This window comes from Pteropus alecto, unplaced genomic scaffold (assembly GCF_000325575.1).
Source record: "Pteropus alecto unplaced genomic scaffold, ASM32557v1 scaffold5, whole genome shotgun sequence".
NCBI classification, from domain to species: Eukaryota; Metazoa; Chordata; class Mammalia; order Chiroptera; family Pteropodidae; genus Pteropus; species Pteropus alecto.
Window position 1 is genome coordinate 7,403,003 of NW_006441953.1, and position 19,860 is coordinate 7,422,862.

The window sequence follows — 19,860 nt, forward strand, 5'->3', positions numbered from 1 at the left end:
GTTTTGTTTTTAAGTATTAAAATAAATATGGTTAAATTTATACTCAAAAAAGAACACTGGACAAATAAAGAGCACCCTAGGAAGGTGTCAGTACTGTAAGTGAAAGGGCCAGATTGGAGGCTGCTGTAGTAGTCCTGGAAAAGATATTTTGGACTAGGGCAGTGATAGTGGAAGTAGAAAAAAAATTGATGGATTTATGAGAGAGAGAAGAAGTAGAATTGATACATCTTGGAAATTGATAAGCTATTGAGGTTAGAGTAAAAAATATCACCATCTTTCAGATGTCTGATTTCATCATTTTTGTGAATGGTGTCACCATTCACTGAAATGGGTAACACTGAAGGAGAAGGAAATTGTGGTAAGAGAATGAGTTCAGTTTTGGACATAATGAGTTTGAAGCACTTCCGAGATACATAGGAGCTCAAAGGAAGAGTGGACTAGAAATAGAATTGGGAAGTTGACTTTATACAGACAGTATATGATAGGGCCTGGGTACCTCCTAAATATATCTGTTAGTGGAGACGGGAAAGGCAAACCAGGAGTGTTTCATAAAAGTGCTATCACAAAAGTCAAGAGAACAGACTAGGTCCAGGAGGAAGTACTCAACTGTGGCAACATGCTGTTGCAGTGTTTACTGGATTTAACAACATGGAGGTCAGCTGGTCATGGAGCCAGTGGTGTGGTGGGCCCAGAACCCCAGCTTGGACTGGGAGATCAGATGAGAGCAATGCCTCAGATGGCACCTGGCTGAAGAAACCCTGACAAGTACTCAACTGGGAAATTGCACTGTTTCTTTTGGTTGAGCCTAAGAGCCAGGCTTCTCATTTGGTGACCTGAAAAAAAGAATTTGCCTGTAATAGCCTTAAATTTAATCTGAATGCCTGCCTTTTGCTACAATATTATTTATATGAGGATGTATTTAGTGTTTTTGTTTATCACATGCTAAATTGGTACATTCTCCTTGTTTCTAGATCCACTGTTCAGGTTTAGGCCCTTCTTATCCAGCCTAGGTTATTATGATAGTCCAGACCAATACTGTCCAGAAGAATTTTCCGTGATGATGGAAATTCTTGCCCAGTTTAGTAGCGAATAGCCATTGGTTGCTTTTGAGCACCCGAAATGTGGCTAGTGTGACTCAGGAACTGAATTTTTAATTGTTAATTAATTTAAATCTAAATAGGCACATGTGGCTAGCGATTGCCATATTGGATAGTGTGGAGCTAGACGACATTTTTGAGAGGATGGGCTTTGAGGGGAAGAATGATAAAGTGATAGCTAAAGAGGGATTCAAATGTCTTGTTGTAAGTAATACATTATGGTTTTGAAGCCCTCGTGTGTTTTGTGTAAAATTGTGAAAAATACCCCATTTATTTCATTATTGTGAGAAATATCCTCTTTAAATATAGAGTGGGTTTAGTTTCTGCAAATCCTCCATTACCGATTTGACCCTTTATTAAAGTCTTGGAATATTTAGTATATCAGTACTTTATTTGCGATTTTAATGCTAAATATTTAATAGATTTATTTTTTAAAATGTTGATTTTTTGAAGGAATTTTCTATAAGGAGAAACAAGATTGAATTAGTCTTGGTTTCTATTTATATGCGTATAATGCTTGTCATGTGCTAAAGTTAAGTGCTTTATGTACATTACTCTCTTGATCCTCACAAGGACTATGTGAGGTACATACTTTATTATCTTGATTTTACAGATCAGAAAACTAGGGCACAGAGTTCTTGCCCAGGGCCACCTAGTAGAATGTAGTAGGGTTGGGATTTGAACCCAGGTAGTTTTGAGCCTGACGTGTAAGTTCTCAATGATTATACTATACTACCCCCAAGTCAACAGACTAATTATTTTTTTATACTTCCAGTTTTATATAGATCCGTATAAGCTGTTGCCACTGCAGAGGTTTTTACCTCGACCTCCGGGTGAGAAGGGACCTCCGAGAGGCGGTGGCAGGGGTGGTCGAGGAGGAGGAAGAGGAGGAGTTGGCAGAGGCGGTAGAGGCGGTAAGTTACTTGTGGGAGAAACTTTCTAATGAGATTTCAAAGCTGCAGCCAATTCATATAGTACAATTTTGTATATAGGCAAACCTTCCTTATGTTTATTATTATTTTATTTTTAGTAATGCTATTTTAAAATCTTGGCACATTGCTACAGTAATAATGCTTAGTTTCAGTAACTTATTTAAAAAAGAAAAAAAGTATAATTTTGAGGGAATTCATCTCTTTGGCTTATTCATGTTTTGTTGGGCATTTTATAAAGTATAAGATTATCATAACTGAGTTTTAGTTAATATCACTGAGTGTTGATTATATGCGGAGAGCTGGTCAGATAGTCTTTTAATATCCAAGTGTATTCTTTTAATATTCAGCAAAACCTTGCAAGGTAGGTGATATCCTTATTTTATGGGTGAAGAAATGGAGGCTTACAAAAGGTAATATGCCCTAATCAAAAATTGGCAGCCCAGAAATAAAATCTGTATCTTCTGATAAGTCAAAGATCACTACCAATAAATTAATTGTTTGAGTTCAGTATTTTGACATATGTGTTTCCCCAAAGCTTTGGTACATTCCTCATTATGGGCAACTAGCCAATAGGCAGGCTTGGGGATGATGTGTGGGCGTATGACCAGATGTTGGGCACAGCGAAAGTGGTAAGGAAGAGGAGCTGAAAATTGGGATTGGAAAGCTTGTTACTGGATCAGAAAGAGAACTATTCCTACCTTTGCCTCTCTCAATTTAGTAATTTCCCTCTGTAAATGTACTTTTGGGGGTCTAGATAGCTAGAAGATAATCTCAAGAGATCTGAATATCTTTCTTAAATATTTTTGGGAATACCCCCTTTGATAATTTGGTGAAGAGAGATTCACTAATTCCTATTCTATATTTAGTCTCACATATAACATTAAAAATAATTCACAACCTTAGTCTTTTTTAAAACCTTTGTATTTTTATACAGTTTTTTAGAAGTACATATTTGTTTCTTTTTATAATTTCTGTTTTTATAATTCATCATTCCTTACAGAGTTAGCACCCAAAATAAGTAAAAACGGAGACTGAAGTAGGAAGCCGACAAGTGTTGTATAATAGAAAAATGCTGTAAAAATTTAAAATTTGAAGGCTCATCAACATGTGAGGATCAGTCATGGTCCATATGTAGCTCAGTTAACCTTAAACACTGTATTTATTGTAACATCCCCAGAGTGAACCTGCCCATATCTGCTACCCTTTGTTCTTAGGATAAAAAGCCTTTGTTCAATCAAAAAAGTATTTACCCTAATCAAAATTAAGATACCCATAACATTTAACGATAGGGCTAAATCAAACTTCAAAGTAACAAGCTTTTCTAAGTCATTAAAACAAAATACTTGTTTAAAAAGTTGTAATCTAGGGTTTTTAGCCTGCTATTCAATTGGGAAACTTACTACGGTTTCTCCATTTTTATCTTTTAAAAAATTTTGCAAGGTAAAATATGTAAATCTATAGTTATTATTCTTTATAATTGTAGGAATTATATTTTTATTTGTAGGGTTATCAGAATATGATAGGCCAAGGTATTTCATAAATAGTTCCTTGATTTTTAGGTGGTTTTAGAGGTGGAAGAGGAGGTAGAGGTGGCGGCTTCAGAGGAGGAAGAGGAGGAGGAGGTGGTTTCAGAGGTGAGTATGAAAAGAATCTTTAAATGACTGAATTCTAGAATCGGTATTGTCTGCTGTTTTAAAATATTTAGTTTTATTTCTGTTTGCCAGCAAATATAAAGAACACCATAGTGTTCTTTGCTTTAGCCTCATTTTTAGCTTCATTTTATATCACTTTTCTTTGCTTTTCCCTTGGAATTTTTTCACCTACTTCTAATTTATTTTGCTGCTTTTCAAATTTGAAAAATAAAAAGGTGTAATATGAATGAGTTAAATTTGGGAACGTAGGTTTGCTAAACATTGCAAGAACTGATGCTAATTTTAAACTTGATATTTGAGTAACAATACTATTAAAAAATTCATTTTTCTATACCCTTAATACTTTCATTTTCTTTTAATCAGGGAGAGGACATTAAGTGTAACAGTTGACAGAGAAACTTCATCAGTTGGTTTCCGCATTAACCTGCGTGATCTACTTCTATGGATCAGAAAGCTGTTTCTTGAGCAAGTCTTGAAGAACTGGTCATTTTATGACAGTGCACTAAAATGTCAATGGCATACAAACATGAGTGCAACGGAATAGGCAGTTTTGCTCTAAAAGAGTATGAACAGTGTTTTAATGTTTTGTATAATGCTTGAAGCTGAATGAATGGATAGTTTTCATTTGAAGCATATTTGAATTTTTAAAATAAATTGTTTTATTCCTTTAAGTTATTTAGAGCTGTGTTTATTAAACCAGAAGAATTTTTAAGTTAAAATGAACAACCAAAGCTTAAACCCAGTGGATTTCACATAGAAAAAATGGTTTGTTTACATAAATAACTGATCTTTAAAAAAATTGGCTAAAGGAAAAACACTTCAACATTATATGTAAACTAATACCCCTTTCAAAATGTTTGCCTTTTGTATATGAGAACATCTCCCTGTATTGTATTTTTCTTTTGTGTGTTGGTAAAGTGATTTCTCTAATTGCAATTAAAATTAATTGATTAGAAATTTTTAGTATTGATTATAAATCAAAGTTAGAATAAAGTTCAAAGTGAGAACTGAAGTTTAGGTTATTTCTGAAGAAACATTTAATTTTTCTCATTCAATATAGATTGACTGTTGAAAGATTCACTGAATGTTCCTATTTTACCTTTAAAGGGACTCTAAAAGTTTGAGCTGTAATTCACCGTAGGTAAACATTTGATTGCCTGCTACACTTTCAGATTCCTGGCTAGAGACATTTCAAACGAAATTGGTTTTGCTCTCTATTGCTAGTATCAAGAAGTAACTATGATAGCAAGTTAGAATACTGTGATACAAGACCATTTCCCCTGCCAATGATTTTTTTCTCCTTTATTTGGGTGTTTTCTCAGAAGGAATGATGTTGCCATATCATTTCTTAGATTTTCTAACCAAATACTTGGTTAACTCTTGAATGCTCATTTGAGTAGCATATAGTATTGCCTATGCCAATATTAGGGGTTTTACTTATCTTTTTTGATTAATGGAATTGCAGCAGATTTAGTAAATATGTAGGCCATAAATACATATGATGAAAAAAATATGTTAAAAATTACTGTTGCACAAGAAGCTTTTACAATGTGGGAAAGGAGGCTATTTGTTAAAATCCTTGGGTTGAATTTTCAGTGAGCGTTAGGGCCAAGGTTTTTACTTTGGGTTTGTAAAAGACATGGCAAGCTCTAGCAGGGCCATGACATCATCCCACGGACAAATAATAGTGCAACGTTCCTATACTTTTTTTGAACATTAAAAAAACGTCTAGAATGGCTGTGATGGCAATATGTATAGATCGGCAGACAAACCATTTGGAGACGTCACCTTTTACTTAGGTATATCTTTTGACTATTGGCCATCTTTGAACTTTTATTTCCATATCTTATTTTTTTTCCCTTTCTTATAGTAGTTTTTTTCTGGATTTCCTTTGGGACATTTAGTTTTGAATCAAGTTCATATATTTAGGGAGCCTAATATTAGTGATTTTGGTATTTTGATATCACTGAGTTCCATTGTAAAAGATTTTGATTATTCACATATTAGATCTTTTGAGTTTTAACAAAAACATTCTGATTGCATCATGTTAAAGTGCACCTGTTGCCATAGGAATTAAACAGTTTAATGGAATTAAGCAGTTTCCTAGTATTCCTGAAAATTTGAGAAGAGTATGAAAGAATTGACTTTAGGCAAGTGAAGTTTATGAAATTAAAAAATTGTGAGCTATGTAAATGTTTTGATGTGAAATAGTTATATTTCTTAGTATTCTAAGCTTCATCCCAATATAACTTTTCTGTGTCACTCAGGAAAGAAGCATGAAAAAGTACATTGAATTGAACCTGCCACCCTCATATTTGTAAAATTTTTATCTGCAGCAGACAGTTGGCTATCTTTGAAATTATTATTCTTCAGCTTTTATAAATCGAAGTATAAATTAGTGGATAATACAGCTAGGTATAATCTATTACAGAAAAAGAAGGGACTATGAACCAAAGCATACTATTTTTTTTTTTTCTACATGCTGGATCCCCTTACCCCCCAAAAGTTTCAAATTCCAGTAACCCATAGATTTTTAAAAGCGAGAGTTCTACTTGAGTTTTATGTTCATTGCTTTGGAGTTATTTGAAAATATTTTAGAATTGGAATATTGATGAGATTCACTTTGCTAGTATAGATACTCTTTGGAGTATTACTTTACATTTATTAAAAATTTGAGTTCTGGTAGCTATAGGGTCTGGGACTGGTTCACCCAACCGATTTAACTTCTTCAGTTTTTATAGGTAGCCGAGAGAATTGAGGCAAAAGCAGGCTCTGGTGCCTTCTTGCTAAGCCATTCTACGAGTTATAAAATGAAGTTAAATGGGTAGATAGAGCCCTCTAGTGGTTCTTCTATATGCTTACACTGTTAACTTTGGTGCATCTAGCATTTCTCTAAAGTTACTAATTGTAATAAATTCACTGTTAAGAAGAATCAGGTTTTAATATTACATGGCATAAAAATATAGGTAAAAAAGTGTTGGGGATTCTAACAATAAATGTTCTTATTCTAACAATAAATGTTCATGTCAGATTCTAACCCACTTATGTAACCCAGTTTTTGTTTTGTATAACAAGATAGTCCAGAATATTAGAATTGCCCTGCCCTTTACAGTGGTCCCCAACATTTTTGGCACCAGGACCCGGTGCTCCCATGAGAATCTAATGCCTGATGATTTGAAGTGGAGCTGAGGCAGTGATACTATCGCTGGGGAGCGGCTGCAAATACAGATGAAGCTTCACACTGCTCACCTCCTCCTGTGCAGCTGGTTCCTAACAGGCCATGGACAGGTACCTGTCCACAGCCCTGGGTTTGGGGACCCCTGATTGTCAAGATGCTTGAATCTAGATACTTGACTGATGTATGCAATGATTATTATTATCAGGTAATTGCACATATCAAAACGTGGAGTAAATTAAGTGGATTGTGAAGTAGGTTGTGGTATGAAAATATAACTATTAAGTTAGATTTGTAGACCTGGGATTTATATGGCTTTAGAGGGAAAAAACAAAGATATAGAATGATTTCATATATGCATATCTCCATATTTTTACTTAAAGTGGGAGAAACATCAAACTCATGTGTGAGTATGTTTGTGTAAGCAAAGAAAAGCAGGACATATACCAAACAATATTATTACCTTTAGGGGTGTGACATTCGGATGAAGGGAGATTATTTATTGTCTCTAGTAAATTGTTATGGGAAAATAAAGGAACTAAAATGGAAAAACTTGAAAGGGTTAACTGAAAACGGACTTTGAATAGTTTGAGAGGACTAAGTCTGGCTCTTAATTTCAGAACTGATTTCCAGCAGAGAACCGTTAAGTCAGCTCCTGCACTGGTTTTCTGAGTATGTTTATTGTGTAAATGGGATGTTTGCACTTGATAATCTCCTTAGATATAAGGCTGATGTCCAAATTGGTTAAAATGTGGGCCTTGGTATTTCTCTTTATTTTGCTAATAAGCTTTTCCCTTGTTCTGGGAGTTAAAATCCTTTCCCCTTGGGCCAATCACATTTGGTACAGAAGGGCCTCTATGAAAAGGCCATTCTTTGAGGTCTTGAAGTGGAAATGATTGGTTCTGAAAATTCTTCCCTCAGTGGCATTTATACCTTCATAATTATTGAAGGCTTATTGTGAAGGCTCTTTCAATATCTTCCCTCCAAAATGCTAAGGAATAATTTAGGCAACAGTTCAAACTCTAAAAATGAAGATGGCTCTGTCTTTTCACAGACTGAACACAATATTGTTGCAACTTACTTGATTATCGCAGGTACGGATGTTTAATTACTCCATTAACAGTAATTTTGCTGTCGAATGGGTGAAGAAAAGCAGTGGTTTTCAGCATAAGGAGTAGAAAAAGGATGGCTTCAGAGAGAATGTTTCAAGTTCCTTATTGTCGGCCAACCTCCAGAAGTCACTTGTCTTTTATAAGCTGGAATGCTTATGTAAATAAGGATGATAATACTTGCTATATTTCCTGGCTGTAAAGATCAAATTAGATAATGTAGGTAAGAGGATAAATGAAAGCGTTGTTAATGGTTGTTAATATCATAAGTTACTTTGAATCTTGATAAACAATGAGAGCAGTGAAGTGGAGCTGAGAAAAGTTTTCTATGAAATGAATCGTTCTTTTATATAATCATCCATATCTTTGGTTATTACATTGTTATATTAAGTTTTAATTGGGGAAGACTCTGCCATGGCAAAAATGTGTTTTTATGTCATTTACTGTTTTCATGCATCCTTTTCATAGTTTTGTACTTGGTGGAAATCTAGTTAAGATCAAAAGATCCTCCTGGAAAGAAAAAGTCATAAAAAGAGAGTAGAGTGTATTGTCATTGAGGACAGAGTGAAAATTCAGCTCATTCCAGATTGCTGTATTGAAAAACTCTTGAGCTTTCTATTTCATTTTTTAGTATCTTTACAACATTGAACAAATTCCTTCACCTTTTTGTTCTCCCATTTTCTCATCTGGAAAACAGCATAAGAATAAGCTACTTATCACAGTTGTTATGAAGAGTAAAATTAAATGACACATAAATGCACCTAAATGACACAGTGTTTGTTGGACAAATACTTGTTTCTTCCTCCCCACATATACACATTGATGTATATATTGGATTAAGATAAATATTTATTTGCCAAAAAAATAACAAAAACAAAAGGGAGAAATGACAGTAGAAGTTCTCTGATTCTCATCTTTACATATAAATTGTATAAATTTTACAATCGAGCAACCATTTCATTTCCAACTGTGCTCAATAATGCATTTTAGAAGTAATTCTGTTATCTTGGCTTATTTTTTGGATTGATTTATGAAAATTTTCAAATATATTCACAAGCAGGGTGAAAAGTAGAACAAATCTTAACTGTACCCAGTTTATTCTTTATAATTGCTTAGTTTCCCCATAATTCACAGAGTATTACTTCAGTGCTAGCTGGCAATTGTGGTTCCTCAGTTAATTTTTGTAAATTTCAGGTGTATGCTAACCCATTCATTTGAATACATCTGTATGATAAGTACTGGACAAGTTCTATCTTTGATTGTTTTGTTGTTGCAACCATATGAGAAAACAATAAGCTACTTAAAGAGAAAACCTTACAACAATTACATAAAAATACTTTGTATACAAACTTTTGGTTTAGTTTTTTGTGGATAACCAGGAAAGGATAGCATTTTTGATCTGGTTACAAAAATAACATGCAAAGAAAATTTTCTTTTAAGAAATGTTCTCTCTGGTTCTTATCTCTGTAGCTTTAATGGTAGTAATCTTATTACTATGATTCTGATGACTGCGACCACCACTGCTGCTGCTACTATAAAAGTGTTTGAATAGTTAATATATAACAAACACCGTTCTAAATATGTGTACAGAATAACTCATTCTTACATTAATTCAGTAAGCGAATTAGTTTTTTCCTCATTTATCCAGATGAAGAGTTTAGGTAACTTGGCGAACACACACATCTACTAAGTAGTTTATACCAGGATTTGAACTCGGGCATTTTGGTTCCGTAGCCCTCACATATAAACACAAGGGTCTGTTTTATCAAAGAATACTGTGAGTGTGTATTGTTTGTTTGTGTTTTGGGTAGATGAACTGAAGGAAGCATATCTAACCTCTTTATGCTTTCGTTCAAACATTTGTTCTTTACTTCTCCAAATTTCCCCCTTTAACAAAACCCACTTAAACTTCTAAACCAAATCCAAAACTATGAAGAAAAGAATTCAGTCAAAGCATTTATTTTATTCGTTACTTTTACCAAAAGCCTATTTAGAGTTTTCATTTTAAATTTAATTTTTAATTTATTATTTCTCTTAAATTTTAGCTTACGAACTTTTACCAACTTGAGCAGTCTCCCTTTCTATAATTAAGGCTAAAAGGCAAGAGGGTGAATTAAGGATCTGAAATAAATTCATTATGAATTAATTGTTAAATGAAGGGTGAGAACTATTAGGCTAAAGAGAATATCTGTGTACCAGGTAATGAAGAACTGAAAAAGTTTTAAAGGCAAGTCACTGAATGACATGATTCAATTTGTGCTTTAGAAATGAGCTATAGTAGTAGCTATGTGGGAGATTCCTGCATGATTAAGATTAGAAAGGATCCTGAGGAAGGAGTAGGGACAATGGGGACAAAATAGTAAACACATTTAAGAGCTAGAAGTTAGACTTGATGGTTGAATGTGGAGATTGGGGGAGAAGGAGAGGGAACATCAGAGATGACAACTAGATTTCCTTTTCGGTGTGCTAGATAGATGACAAAGCTATTCACCAAGATAGGAACACACCTGGGTAAAAGAACAGGTTTGGGGCAGATGGAGAAGTTTCTGCATTCTGTTTGAGAGACGTCCATTAAAAAGCTGGACATATCGGTTTGAATTTTATATCGATTTGGAAAGTATCAGCGGAAAGCCTTGGATATGTATGAAATCACTCAGAGTATGTGTTGAATGTGAAAAGAAAGGTCTAGGACAGAAACTTGAACAATGCACATATTTAACAAGGTAGAGATGAAGAAAGGTCAGGAAGAAGGATCTGCCAAAGAAATTGGAGAAAAGCCACAGAAGCCAAGGGAAAATTAACTTAGACCTAACCGTTAAATGACCTTTGTCTATTCATTGGGAAACACAGCAAGGGAAATGAAGCAGAGTGCTTGAGACAGTGGCAGAGAGAACAGAGAAAAGGGCTAAATTGTTTACCTTGTTTACCTCACACCACCCATTGTAACTAAGACCTCCCCCAAAGCACAGCTACTTTATTTTGGTTGCACACTTGGTAGGCAGCAACTTGCTGCACAGTGTCTGACTTTAAATCATCAAGTTTGTAGCTAGCCCAGAAAGATTCTTCAATTCAGTAAGCTTTTTGAAATATTTCTTGAATACATGCTATAATACTAGATGCTAAAAGTGGAGCCAAATAATCATCAAATTTGCTGTCATTGTGCCTTAATTATGCTTTTCAGGAATAATAGAAATTAAGCAATACGAGTTTTAGTTGTGGTCCATTTATTATATAAATCTGCTATGTGTCACATAGTCAAAGAACGTACAAATCATTAGGAGTCTGAAATCTATATGGGAAAACTCGGAATATGTAAAAGTTAAACATATAGCATCACATAAGATTGAGTGTAGTATAAGCAAGTCCCTTGGGAATTTAGAATATACTGTCAGTAGGAAAAGGCTTTGTGGCAGAATTGGGCTAAACAGAACTTCGAAGGATGGGTAGCATTTGTATAGATAAAGTAGGGTGTTCCAAGTGGGAGAAGTATGAGTCAAAATTTATAACAAGTATTTGTCGTATTTGATATTTAACTGGTGTATTTGATATTTAACTAGAATGGAGGGTTTGTTTGACAAATATGAAAATTTCCTTGGAGAGGGTGAAAACAGTTTGAGGCAAAGAGTCTGCAATATCAGATTGATACAGATGGACTTGTATCCCACAGGCTGGAGAGTACTGGACATTTGAGGAGGAGAAGAGCTGTGGTTAATTCTATGTTGTAGTAAGCTCGTTCTGCCAGCAGCATGGAGTGGGAAAGAATGGGAATCTGGAAGATTAGTGTAACAGGATGATAAATGGAAGTTTTGACTAGGGTGCCAAGATATGATAGAAGTTCCTCCTTAGCTGATGCTTTTGTGTGTTGGTGTTTGGAAACCATCCCTCTTTCAGACAATAGCTGGGAAAACTGCTCACCAGTTTTTCTTCACAATGGTGAAAACAACCCTATTTCCTTGGTTGCTTATCCTCCTTTAGCTGCTAGGACTCCAGTAATGGCTCTAGCATCTTTTTCTTCATCCCCCACCCCCACCATTAGAACCTAGTATGGCTCACAGCAGTTTTATGGGAAGGGTACACATCCTTTGCAACATGTAGGGGTGTTAATCAGACTAACACACACATCTGGTCTACTCAACAATATTCTCATTGTAAATTAGTACATTGGCTTCTGATTAAGTAATTTAGTCATCTATCAACTCGAGTCCAGCCAGTTCTGAGGCACCAACAACATTGTGTTTCTGCACCTGCAAGGCTAAGAATCAGATCCCAGACTGGAAACTTGACTAGGGTGATATCGCCTGTGGGGCTTCTCAATGTACCTGAAGGCCAGCTTGACTTCCTCTCTGGATAGCCAAGCTTGCAGTGTGTGTGTGTGTGTGTGTGTGTGGGTGTGTGTGAATGTGCAATGACCTTCCACACATGTTGGATGAAGAATTCAGATTTGGACATGTCGAGTTTCAAGAAATATTGGAACAGTCATGTAATCTTAGACATGAAGATGCTTAATAAATGTTTAATGGCAATTAGTTGAATGAAAAGGGATAAAGAACTGGTATGAAAGGCAAGGGAGGAATTTCAAGGATGGTGATTAATAACAATGACATTAAAACCAGCCTTAGGTGCTGGTTTATGCAATTGGCAGATTCTTTATGTTTTAATTTTCTTATTTCTATTTCACAGAAGCCTGTGAAGGTACTCAATTAGTTTTAAGAACATCCGAAGCTCTTCAAATAAATGGACTAAAATGGATTTGCAATGTTTTTGAAGGGGCTTGAATATTTAATTTTGATATTGCTTTTAAATATTTAAATTAAAGAAAATTTTTGATATTTTTGTATATGTTCTCAGGTATGATAAGTATTCTCAGCAACATAATAGTTCTGGGCATTTTCTTTAAGTACAAGGAACTTCGGACACCCACAAATGCAATTATCATTAATCTGGCTGTCACTGATATAGGGGTCAGTAGCATTGGTTACCCCATGTCTGCTGCTTCAGATCTGTATGGAAGTTGGAAATTTGGATACGCAGGATGTCAGGTATTGGAAATCTTTAGAGTGAAAGCTGGATAAAATAGATTAAAGAGATGTAGATTTAAATGTCTAAAAAAAATTTCAAAGATTTCAATTAAATAAGATTATATAAGGTAATAGATGAGGTGCTTTTGTTGAAAACAGCTTCAGGAGTGACTGGGAAATACATTCTTTAATAAGAGATATGAAATTGCTAGTCATCATTATATTTTCAAAATTTCCCTAACCGAAAGGAAAAAAACAAACTAACAAAAAATTAGCATTCAGCTAGAGAAGAAAAGCAAAAACGCCTATTCAAATGAAAACTTGCGTAATGCAAATTCAAAAAGAAATACTCTGCTTTCATTTGAAACAAAGAATTATTATATCATAATATTTAAGTCATGTAGTTAAGGTACTACTTGTTAATTTTTTTTTTTAATATGAAAAGTCCTCCATTAGAATTGCTGTTAAATATATCTGCTATTATTTTTACTGACAAGGAGATAAATTAATGTTAATTTGCATTAAGATAGTAGAGAAATAAGACTTTTGGCTTAAATTTTTAAAAGTTTATTATTTTAAGCTATAAAATTATAGAGAGTAAAATAAGAGTAATGGAAAATAGTAAATATCCATGTGTGCACCAACTAGATTTGTCAAATTTTAATGTTTTTCAATATGTGCTTCAGGTTGTTTATCTTTTTAAACATAAAATTTTCAGATATTACTGAAGGTCATTGCATATCATCCCCAATTTTATTCCCTTCTCTCCCATGAATATTTTTGTATCTTACTACATAGTAATGTATACATAAACTAGATACTGTCTGAATGTTTTAAATTTTATATAAATAATATATTGTTTACATTATGCAATTTTCTTTCATCATTTGATATTGTATTTTTGAGGTTTAGCCATGTTGATGGGCGAATTTGCAAGTCACTCATTTTATGAATATACCCTAATATACTTACTCATTTTTCTGTTATTGGGCATGTATTCCTAGTAGTTTTCTGTCACAAAAAGGACTTCAATGAATGTTCTTACAGTTGTCTCCTCCAACATGTGAGAATTTTTTAGACACATTGCTTAGGATAGGGTGGTTGGGTTATAGAGAATGTTCATCTTCAATTTTATCAGATATGATTAAATGGCTCTCCAAAATGGTTATGCCACTTACAAGGACTTCTATTTCTCCATATTCATCTCAACACTTGGGATTGTTAGACTTTTAAATTTTTATCTTTTCGATGGGTACAAAATGGTGTCTTATAATTTGCATTTCTTTGAATATGTAACGTGGTTTATACTTGTTCTATCTCATAAACATTCAGATTTCCTCTGTGTGACTAATTTATTTTCCTGTTTGTCTTTTCCCTTTATTGAATTGTCTGCCTTCTGAATATTAATCTTTTGTTTGTTATATGCATTGCACCTAATAGGTGGTTTGTTTTTGCACGCTGTTTATAAAACAGAGTATGCTCTGTAGAAGTTTTAAGTCTTAAAATTTAAAAAAAGTTTATTTTACTTTATGAAGTCCCAAAACATTTTCTAAAAATGCCTGTATTAAACTAGTTACAATTTGACAATGGAAGATATATTTTAAAATTAGAAAATAAAAAACATTCAATGTATTTAAAATACATTCTAACAATGGAATAAAAATATAAATGTCTTTTGAAGGGTATGTAGAATGGTGGATTCTTTCCAATTTTGATTTTCAGATTTATGCTGGATTGAATATCTTTTTTGGAATGGCAAGTATTGGACTACTCACGGTCGTGGCCATGGATCGATACCTGACCATCTGCCGTCCTGATGCAGGTACAGCACTTTCCTCAGCTTTCTCAATGAATCCGTTTTTTTTGCTCAAGTATCATTCAACACACGTTCACTTTAAAATATAAATGTAGTGGATTGCAGTCATGGTCAGCCTTATTCCTCTGATAATCCTTGTTCAAAATGTTCAGTGATTTTCTGTGAGAATAAAATCCAGATTTCCTAACAGCTTCCAAGGCGCTGTTTTGGCTAGGGCCCTCTCACTTTGGGGTCCTGACCATGCCCTTCCCGCTTGGGGGTCTTTGTAGATGCTGCTTCTTTATTTCTAGAAAGCACTTCTCTCTGCTTATCCTCAGGCTGATCCTTTTTATTATTTAGATTTCCAGTTAAATGCCTTTTTTTTTTTTTTTTTCAGAATATGAATCCATGTGGATAGGCTTTAAGTGAACTAAAGTGCTCTGTAGAGAATCTACTTGATAACAACTTTGAATTATCAGTTAAAAAAAAGTGAAGATATGAATTCCATTATTGGCAAATGATGCTAATATTTCATGTTTGTTAACAGGAAGAAGAATGACCACCAACACTTACATCAGCATGATTCTGGGGGCCTGGATCAATGGTCCATGTGGATAGGCTTTAAGTGAACTAAAGTGCTCTGTAGAGAATCTACTTGATAACAACTTTGAATTATCAGTTAAAACAAAGTGAAGATATGAATTCCATTATTGGCAAATGATGCTAATATTTCATGTTTGTTAACAGGAAGAAGAATGACCACCAACACTTACATCAGCATGATTCTGGGGGCCTGGATCAATGGCCTCTTTTGGGCCTTGATGCCTATCATAGGGTGGGCTAGTTATGCCCCAGATCCTACTGGGGCCACCTGTACCATAAACTGGCGGAAAAATGATGTGTAAGAGACACTTTTACACTTTAAAATCAAATGCTTTTAATGTAGATATTTTCTCACTATTTCAAATTTAAGCTCAGATCAAATGTTTTCCATATAGAGTGAGGCAAAGGGCTTCCTTGATAGTGATGATGTGATTTCAGCATTGAGTTATGCTAGTTTGCAAGTAAAGATCATCCAGCTTCCTGTTTCCCCCTTACCCTGACACTTCTTCTCTCTCCTCTGGGAGCAAAGGGGGTACAGAGCACCCTTCTGATATTTGCACCTCAGAGGGGAAATATGAGCGGAAACTGTTAGTATTGCTAGACAGCATACAGCTCTGGTGAAAGCTCAGGCTGACTCCTTATCTTGTCAAGTCAGTCTGGCGATAAGGCATCTTCTGAGAATTATGCAGCAAAAGAACTGTCATTGCAAGGATTTGCTCACTGGTTAGTGATGCTCCTCTATATTTACCAGGGAAAAGAGGGTAATTTAGTTTGTTAAAGAAGATGAAAGATTACTCAGAAAAACAAATAGAAAATTTTTAAATCTCAAACTAAATCTAAGTCTAAAATTTTTTCTCTAGGATTGACAAGTAAATAATTTAAGGCTTTACAGGCAGTACTGTTTCCGTTGCAACTATTCAACTCTGTTTGTAGAAACAGCCAGAAGCAGTATTTAAATGAATGTGGTTCCAACAAAACTTTAGTTATACAGATAAATGACAGGCAGGATTTGGCCCATAGGCCATAGTTTACCAACCTCTAGTCTAAACGAACTAAAAGTCCAATATACTTCTTAAACTATTTAATAAAATAAAGACTGCTGGATAGTGTCAGTGTTATTTTTAATTATTATTGTTGTTCTTCCCCTATTTAGTACATGAAAAATAAGTAGTGATTTAATGATTCCCTTTTCTTATTTTCAGATCTTTTGTTTCTTTCACGATGACAGTCATTGCGATAAATTTTATTATACCCTTGGCAGTGATGTTTTACTGTTATTACCATGTCACTCGATCTATTAAATGTCATACTACTAGTAACTGCACTGAGTACCTCAACAGAGATTGGTCAGATCAGGTAGATGTAACAAAGGTAAGGCATTAAAATCCTTAAGATATTTTGTAATCAAGCTTTTACACATATGTGATACCCTGGCCCCAGGAGTCACCTCTCTCTACTCCTTGATTTTTACTCTCTGGCTCTTTTTTCTGGTGTTTGCCTCCATATTTCTAAACACTGTGCTTATCTGCTGTTTTGAATATTTTTGTTTGCTACTACCTTTTGATTTCCTACTACAGACAATGAGAATTTATTTTTCTTATACCACCAACCTTTCCTATTCCTCCCACCAACCTTTCTCTCTCTTTATCTTATTAGTATAATGTTACTATTTGGTAAGATGAAGATTCAGTTTTATATTATTGTGATTGCCTAAATTTTATTTATTGCAGCTCTCTGTGGGAATCTATGATTTACATTTCTTTTTTTGTAAAACATTTTTTCTTCCCCATGGAGTTCATAATTTGTTTATTTTTTCTTTCTTTCTATCCCTTCCTCCTTCTATTTCCCCCTCTCTTTTTCGCTGCCTCCTCTCTTTTTGTAGTTTGGTTTTCTGTGTACTTGCCACTAATACATCTCTAATCTCTTCTCCAGAAACATCGATTTCCTCTCAGTACTTTCAAAGGCATCAGAGACTACATTGACTTTCTCCTGTTCTTGGAACTTTCCTTCCTGGCACTCCAGGGCCTCTCACTCTGCTTTACATTGGCCATTCTCTAAAACTACTGCCCAGAGAGCTGGCATCCTAGGATCTCCTTCATATCCAACTAGGAGGGCCTTTGACCTCTGTCCTGGGTCTGATCGCCTGTTTCCTGGGTTGCATGTCTTCCTTTTTCTAGGTTACTCCCTCTCCTTTGGTAGAGTACTTTCTTAAGAAGATTCCTGAGAATGTTACAGGGAGGTACATTTTTAAAGATTTTGCATGCCTGAAAATGTCTTAAAATTCTCCTATCATGTTTGACTGATTATTTGCCTGGTATAGAATTCTAAGTAGAAAAATGATTTTCAGAGACTTTTGAAGGCATGCTTTACAGTCTCCTAGCTTCCGGTGTTGCTGACGGTATTCTGGTGACTGACCTATCTGTGTGTTCTTTCTGGAAACTAGTAGGGTTGTTTCTCCGATTTCCTGGAATTTCTTACCAATGTGCCTTGGAGTGGCTCTTTTTTCACTCATGTGCTTGCACTTGGTAAGTGCTTGCAACGTGAAGACCAGGTTCTCCCCTGTGGGCGAGTCCCTGTCTTATTTCTCTGATGATTCCCCTCCCCTGCTCTGTTTTGTTCTCTGTGTTCTCTTCCTGGAACTCCTTTTGTTTGGATATTTAATCTCCTGGATTTACCTTCTAATTAAAAACAAAATTTTCTCTCCTATGTTGTCGCTGTTTGGGGTTTTCTTGTTTGTTTGTTTCTTGTTTTTTTTTGTTTGTTTGTTTGTTTTTGCATCTACTTTCTGAGAGATTTCCTCAGCCTTGTCCAGGTCTGGGATTTAGGTGAAGAGAGTGAGGCTCAAGCCTTGAGTGCAAAATTTAAACAGGCACCCAAAGACTCAGTAATCCAAAAAATAAAAAGTAGTCAATCAATGCAATATTTTAAAAAAGTCAAAATTAATGTAAAAACTCGTATTGAACATAATATAAAATTTTAAATAGAGACAGGATTGGACCCTACACTTGCACAACTCACGTCATTTGCCTTACCTAATCTCAGCTAACCATATTGTTCAACCTTTCCATTGTATTTAAAAAATTCTATCTTTTATATATAGGATAAAAACATTGTTATAGATAAAAGTATTATTTTATACTGTATACTCCTTTTAAATAGCCTCCTCTTGTTTTATATCTCTCTCACTTCTGTAATGTTATTATGTATACACTTACGTTTTCCTTCTGCTCGTCACATATTTTTTGTTTCTTCTGAGTTTTTTGCACCATTTTGGTCTCTGCCTGTCAGTCTGCCTATTTCCTCAATGTCTGGTGGTCAGTGACTGTCCCTGCATATTGAAGAGTGATGTCCTAAAAAGCTGATTGTAAGCTCTGCATAGGCTCTTTTATGGGCTGTTTCTTGGGGGATTTCTGACAGTCTGTATCTCTACATATTTTCTGGGCTAGTCAGTTTCCAAGGAGGTGATTCTTCCACATTCCAGAGTGCGGGGGGAGTACAAGTCTGTCTATCTGTATGCTCATGGCTCAGAGCAGGAAGAGGACAGCATACAGCACCCATCTTTTTAGTACAGCACTCCAGCTCTCAGCTAAGCCCAGTGTCCCCAACTCCTGAGTTTCCCTGCTCTCCTTCCTCTTATGCTGACCTTCTGAGGTGCTTCTGCGGGGAGGAAGAGGCAGCTAGCTGCCCGGTGGAGTGCAGAGGGGATCAGAAGTCTAACTGCTTTTTTTTGCAGATTTCAATGAGTTCCCCTGTTGTAAGTTCCGTGGGCAGCCCCACATTCAGAGCTAGCTGTCACCTCCAGTTCCTCAGATTTTCTACAGTTCTGTGCGATGGATTAGTCTGTGTCTGGTTTTTCCTCACTGCTAGCTCTCTAAAAATTATTAATTTATTTTTTGACCATTCTTGTGTCTGATAAGTAGTTTGCCACTTGTACAAAGGTTATTCAGTTTTAATTTTTACAAAGCTGTTGTTTAACCTGTAATTCTCAGTCCTTATGGGTTGATATTTTTTTTAAACCTCTTTTCCATCATTTCAGTGGGTAATTTGGAAGGAATAATGTAAAAATTATATTTTTGTTTAAATGAGATGTCAACAAAGCTCCTTTGCAAAATCGTCTGTACTGTACATTTTATATGTCAAGCTCAAATCATCTATATTTGAATTCAATGAGTTCAGTATAGGTTTCTTTTTTCAGATTGAGTTTAGAAAGTTAGAAAGTTATTTTTCTAGATTAGGAGATAATGACAGTGAGGGGAAAAAAACCCTGCAATGCCAGCAGTTCATAGCACAACTACTAGAAGTGGATTCGGAGTGAGTTTATATTTGCCTTTCATCAAAGCCAGCTTTCGTATTCTCCCTAGCACACCAAAAGAAAGCAGCCCTTCTTTACACTTGTGTCACATTCTATCCATTCACAAGCTCTTGTTATCATAGATGACATCTGATTTTGTGCATGAGCAAAGTACAATGAAGGGTTTT

General features: G+C 35.0%; 2 protein-coding genes across 6 annotated transcripts in view; both read left to right on the forward strand.

Moving 5' to 3' along the window:
* The window catches only part of GAR1 (GAR1 ribonucleoprotein), an 8,557-nt gene extending 3,869 nt beyond the window's left edge, over positions 1 to 4,688 (forward strand). For 4 of the 5 annotated variants that reach the window (XM_006918917.3, XM_015595026.2, XM_015595027.2 and 1 more), the window contains exons 5-7: positions 1,873 to 2,011; positions 3,589 to 3,663; positions 4,045 to 4,688. In XM_006918917.3, coding sequence (XP_006918979.1) covers positions 1,873 to 2,011; positions 3,589 to 3,663; positions 4,045 to 4,058 — 228 coding nt within the window. In that variant the 3' untranslated portion in view covers positions 4,059 to 4,688. Of the gene's footprint in view, positions 1 to 1,872; positions 2,056 to 3,588; positions 3,664 to 4,044 lie in introns of those variants that run through there. The other variant, XM_025051797.1, reaches the window with a different exon arrangement.
* Positions 4,689 to 6,830: 2,142 nt separating this feature from the next.
* The window catches only part of RRH (retinal pigment epithelium-derived rhodopsin homolog), a 15,097-nt gene continuing 2,067 nt past the window's right edge, over positions 6,831 to 19,860 (forward strand). Inside the window, exons 1-5 of the mRNA XM_025051821.1 lie at positions 6,831 to 7,950; positions 12,814 to 13,004; positions 14,706 to 14,805; positions 15,526 to 15,679; positions 16,584 to 16,752. Of these exons, the coding sequence (XP_024907589.1) occupies positions 7,845 to 7,950; positions 12,814 to 13,004; positions 14,706 to 14,805; positions 15,526 to 15,679; positions 16,584 to 16,752 (720 nt within the window). The 5' untranslated portion in view covers positions 6,831 to 7,844. The remainder of the gene's footprint in view (positions 7,951 to 12,813; positions 13,005 to 14,705; positions 14,806 to 15,525; positions 15,680 to 16,583; positions 16,753 to 19,860) is intronic.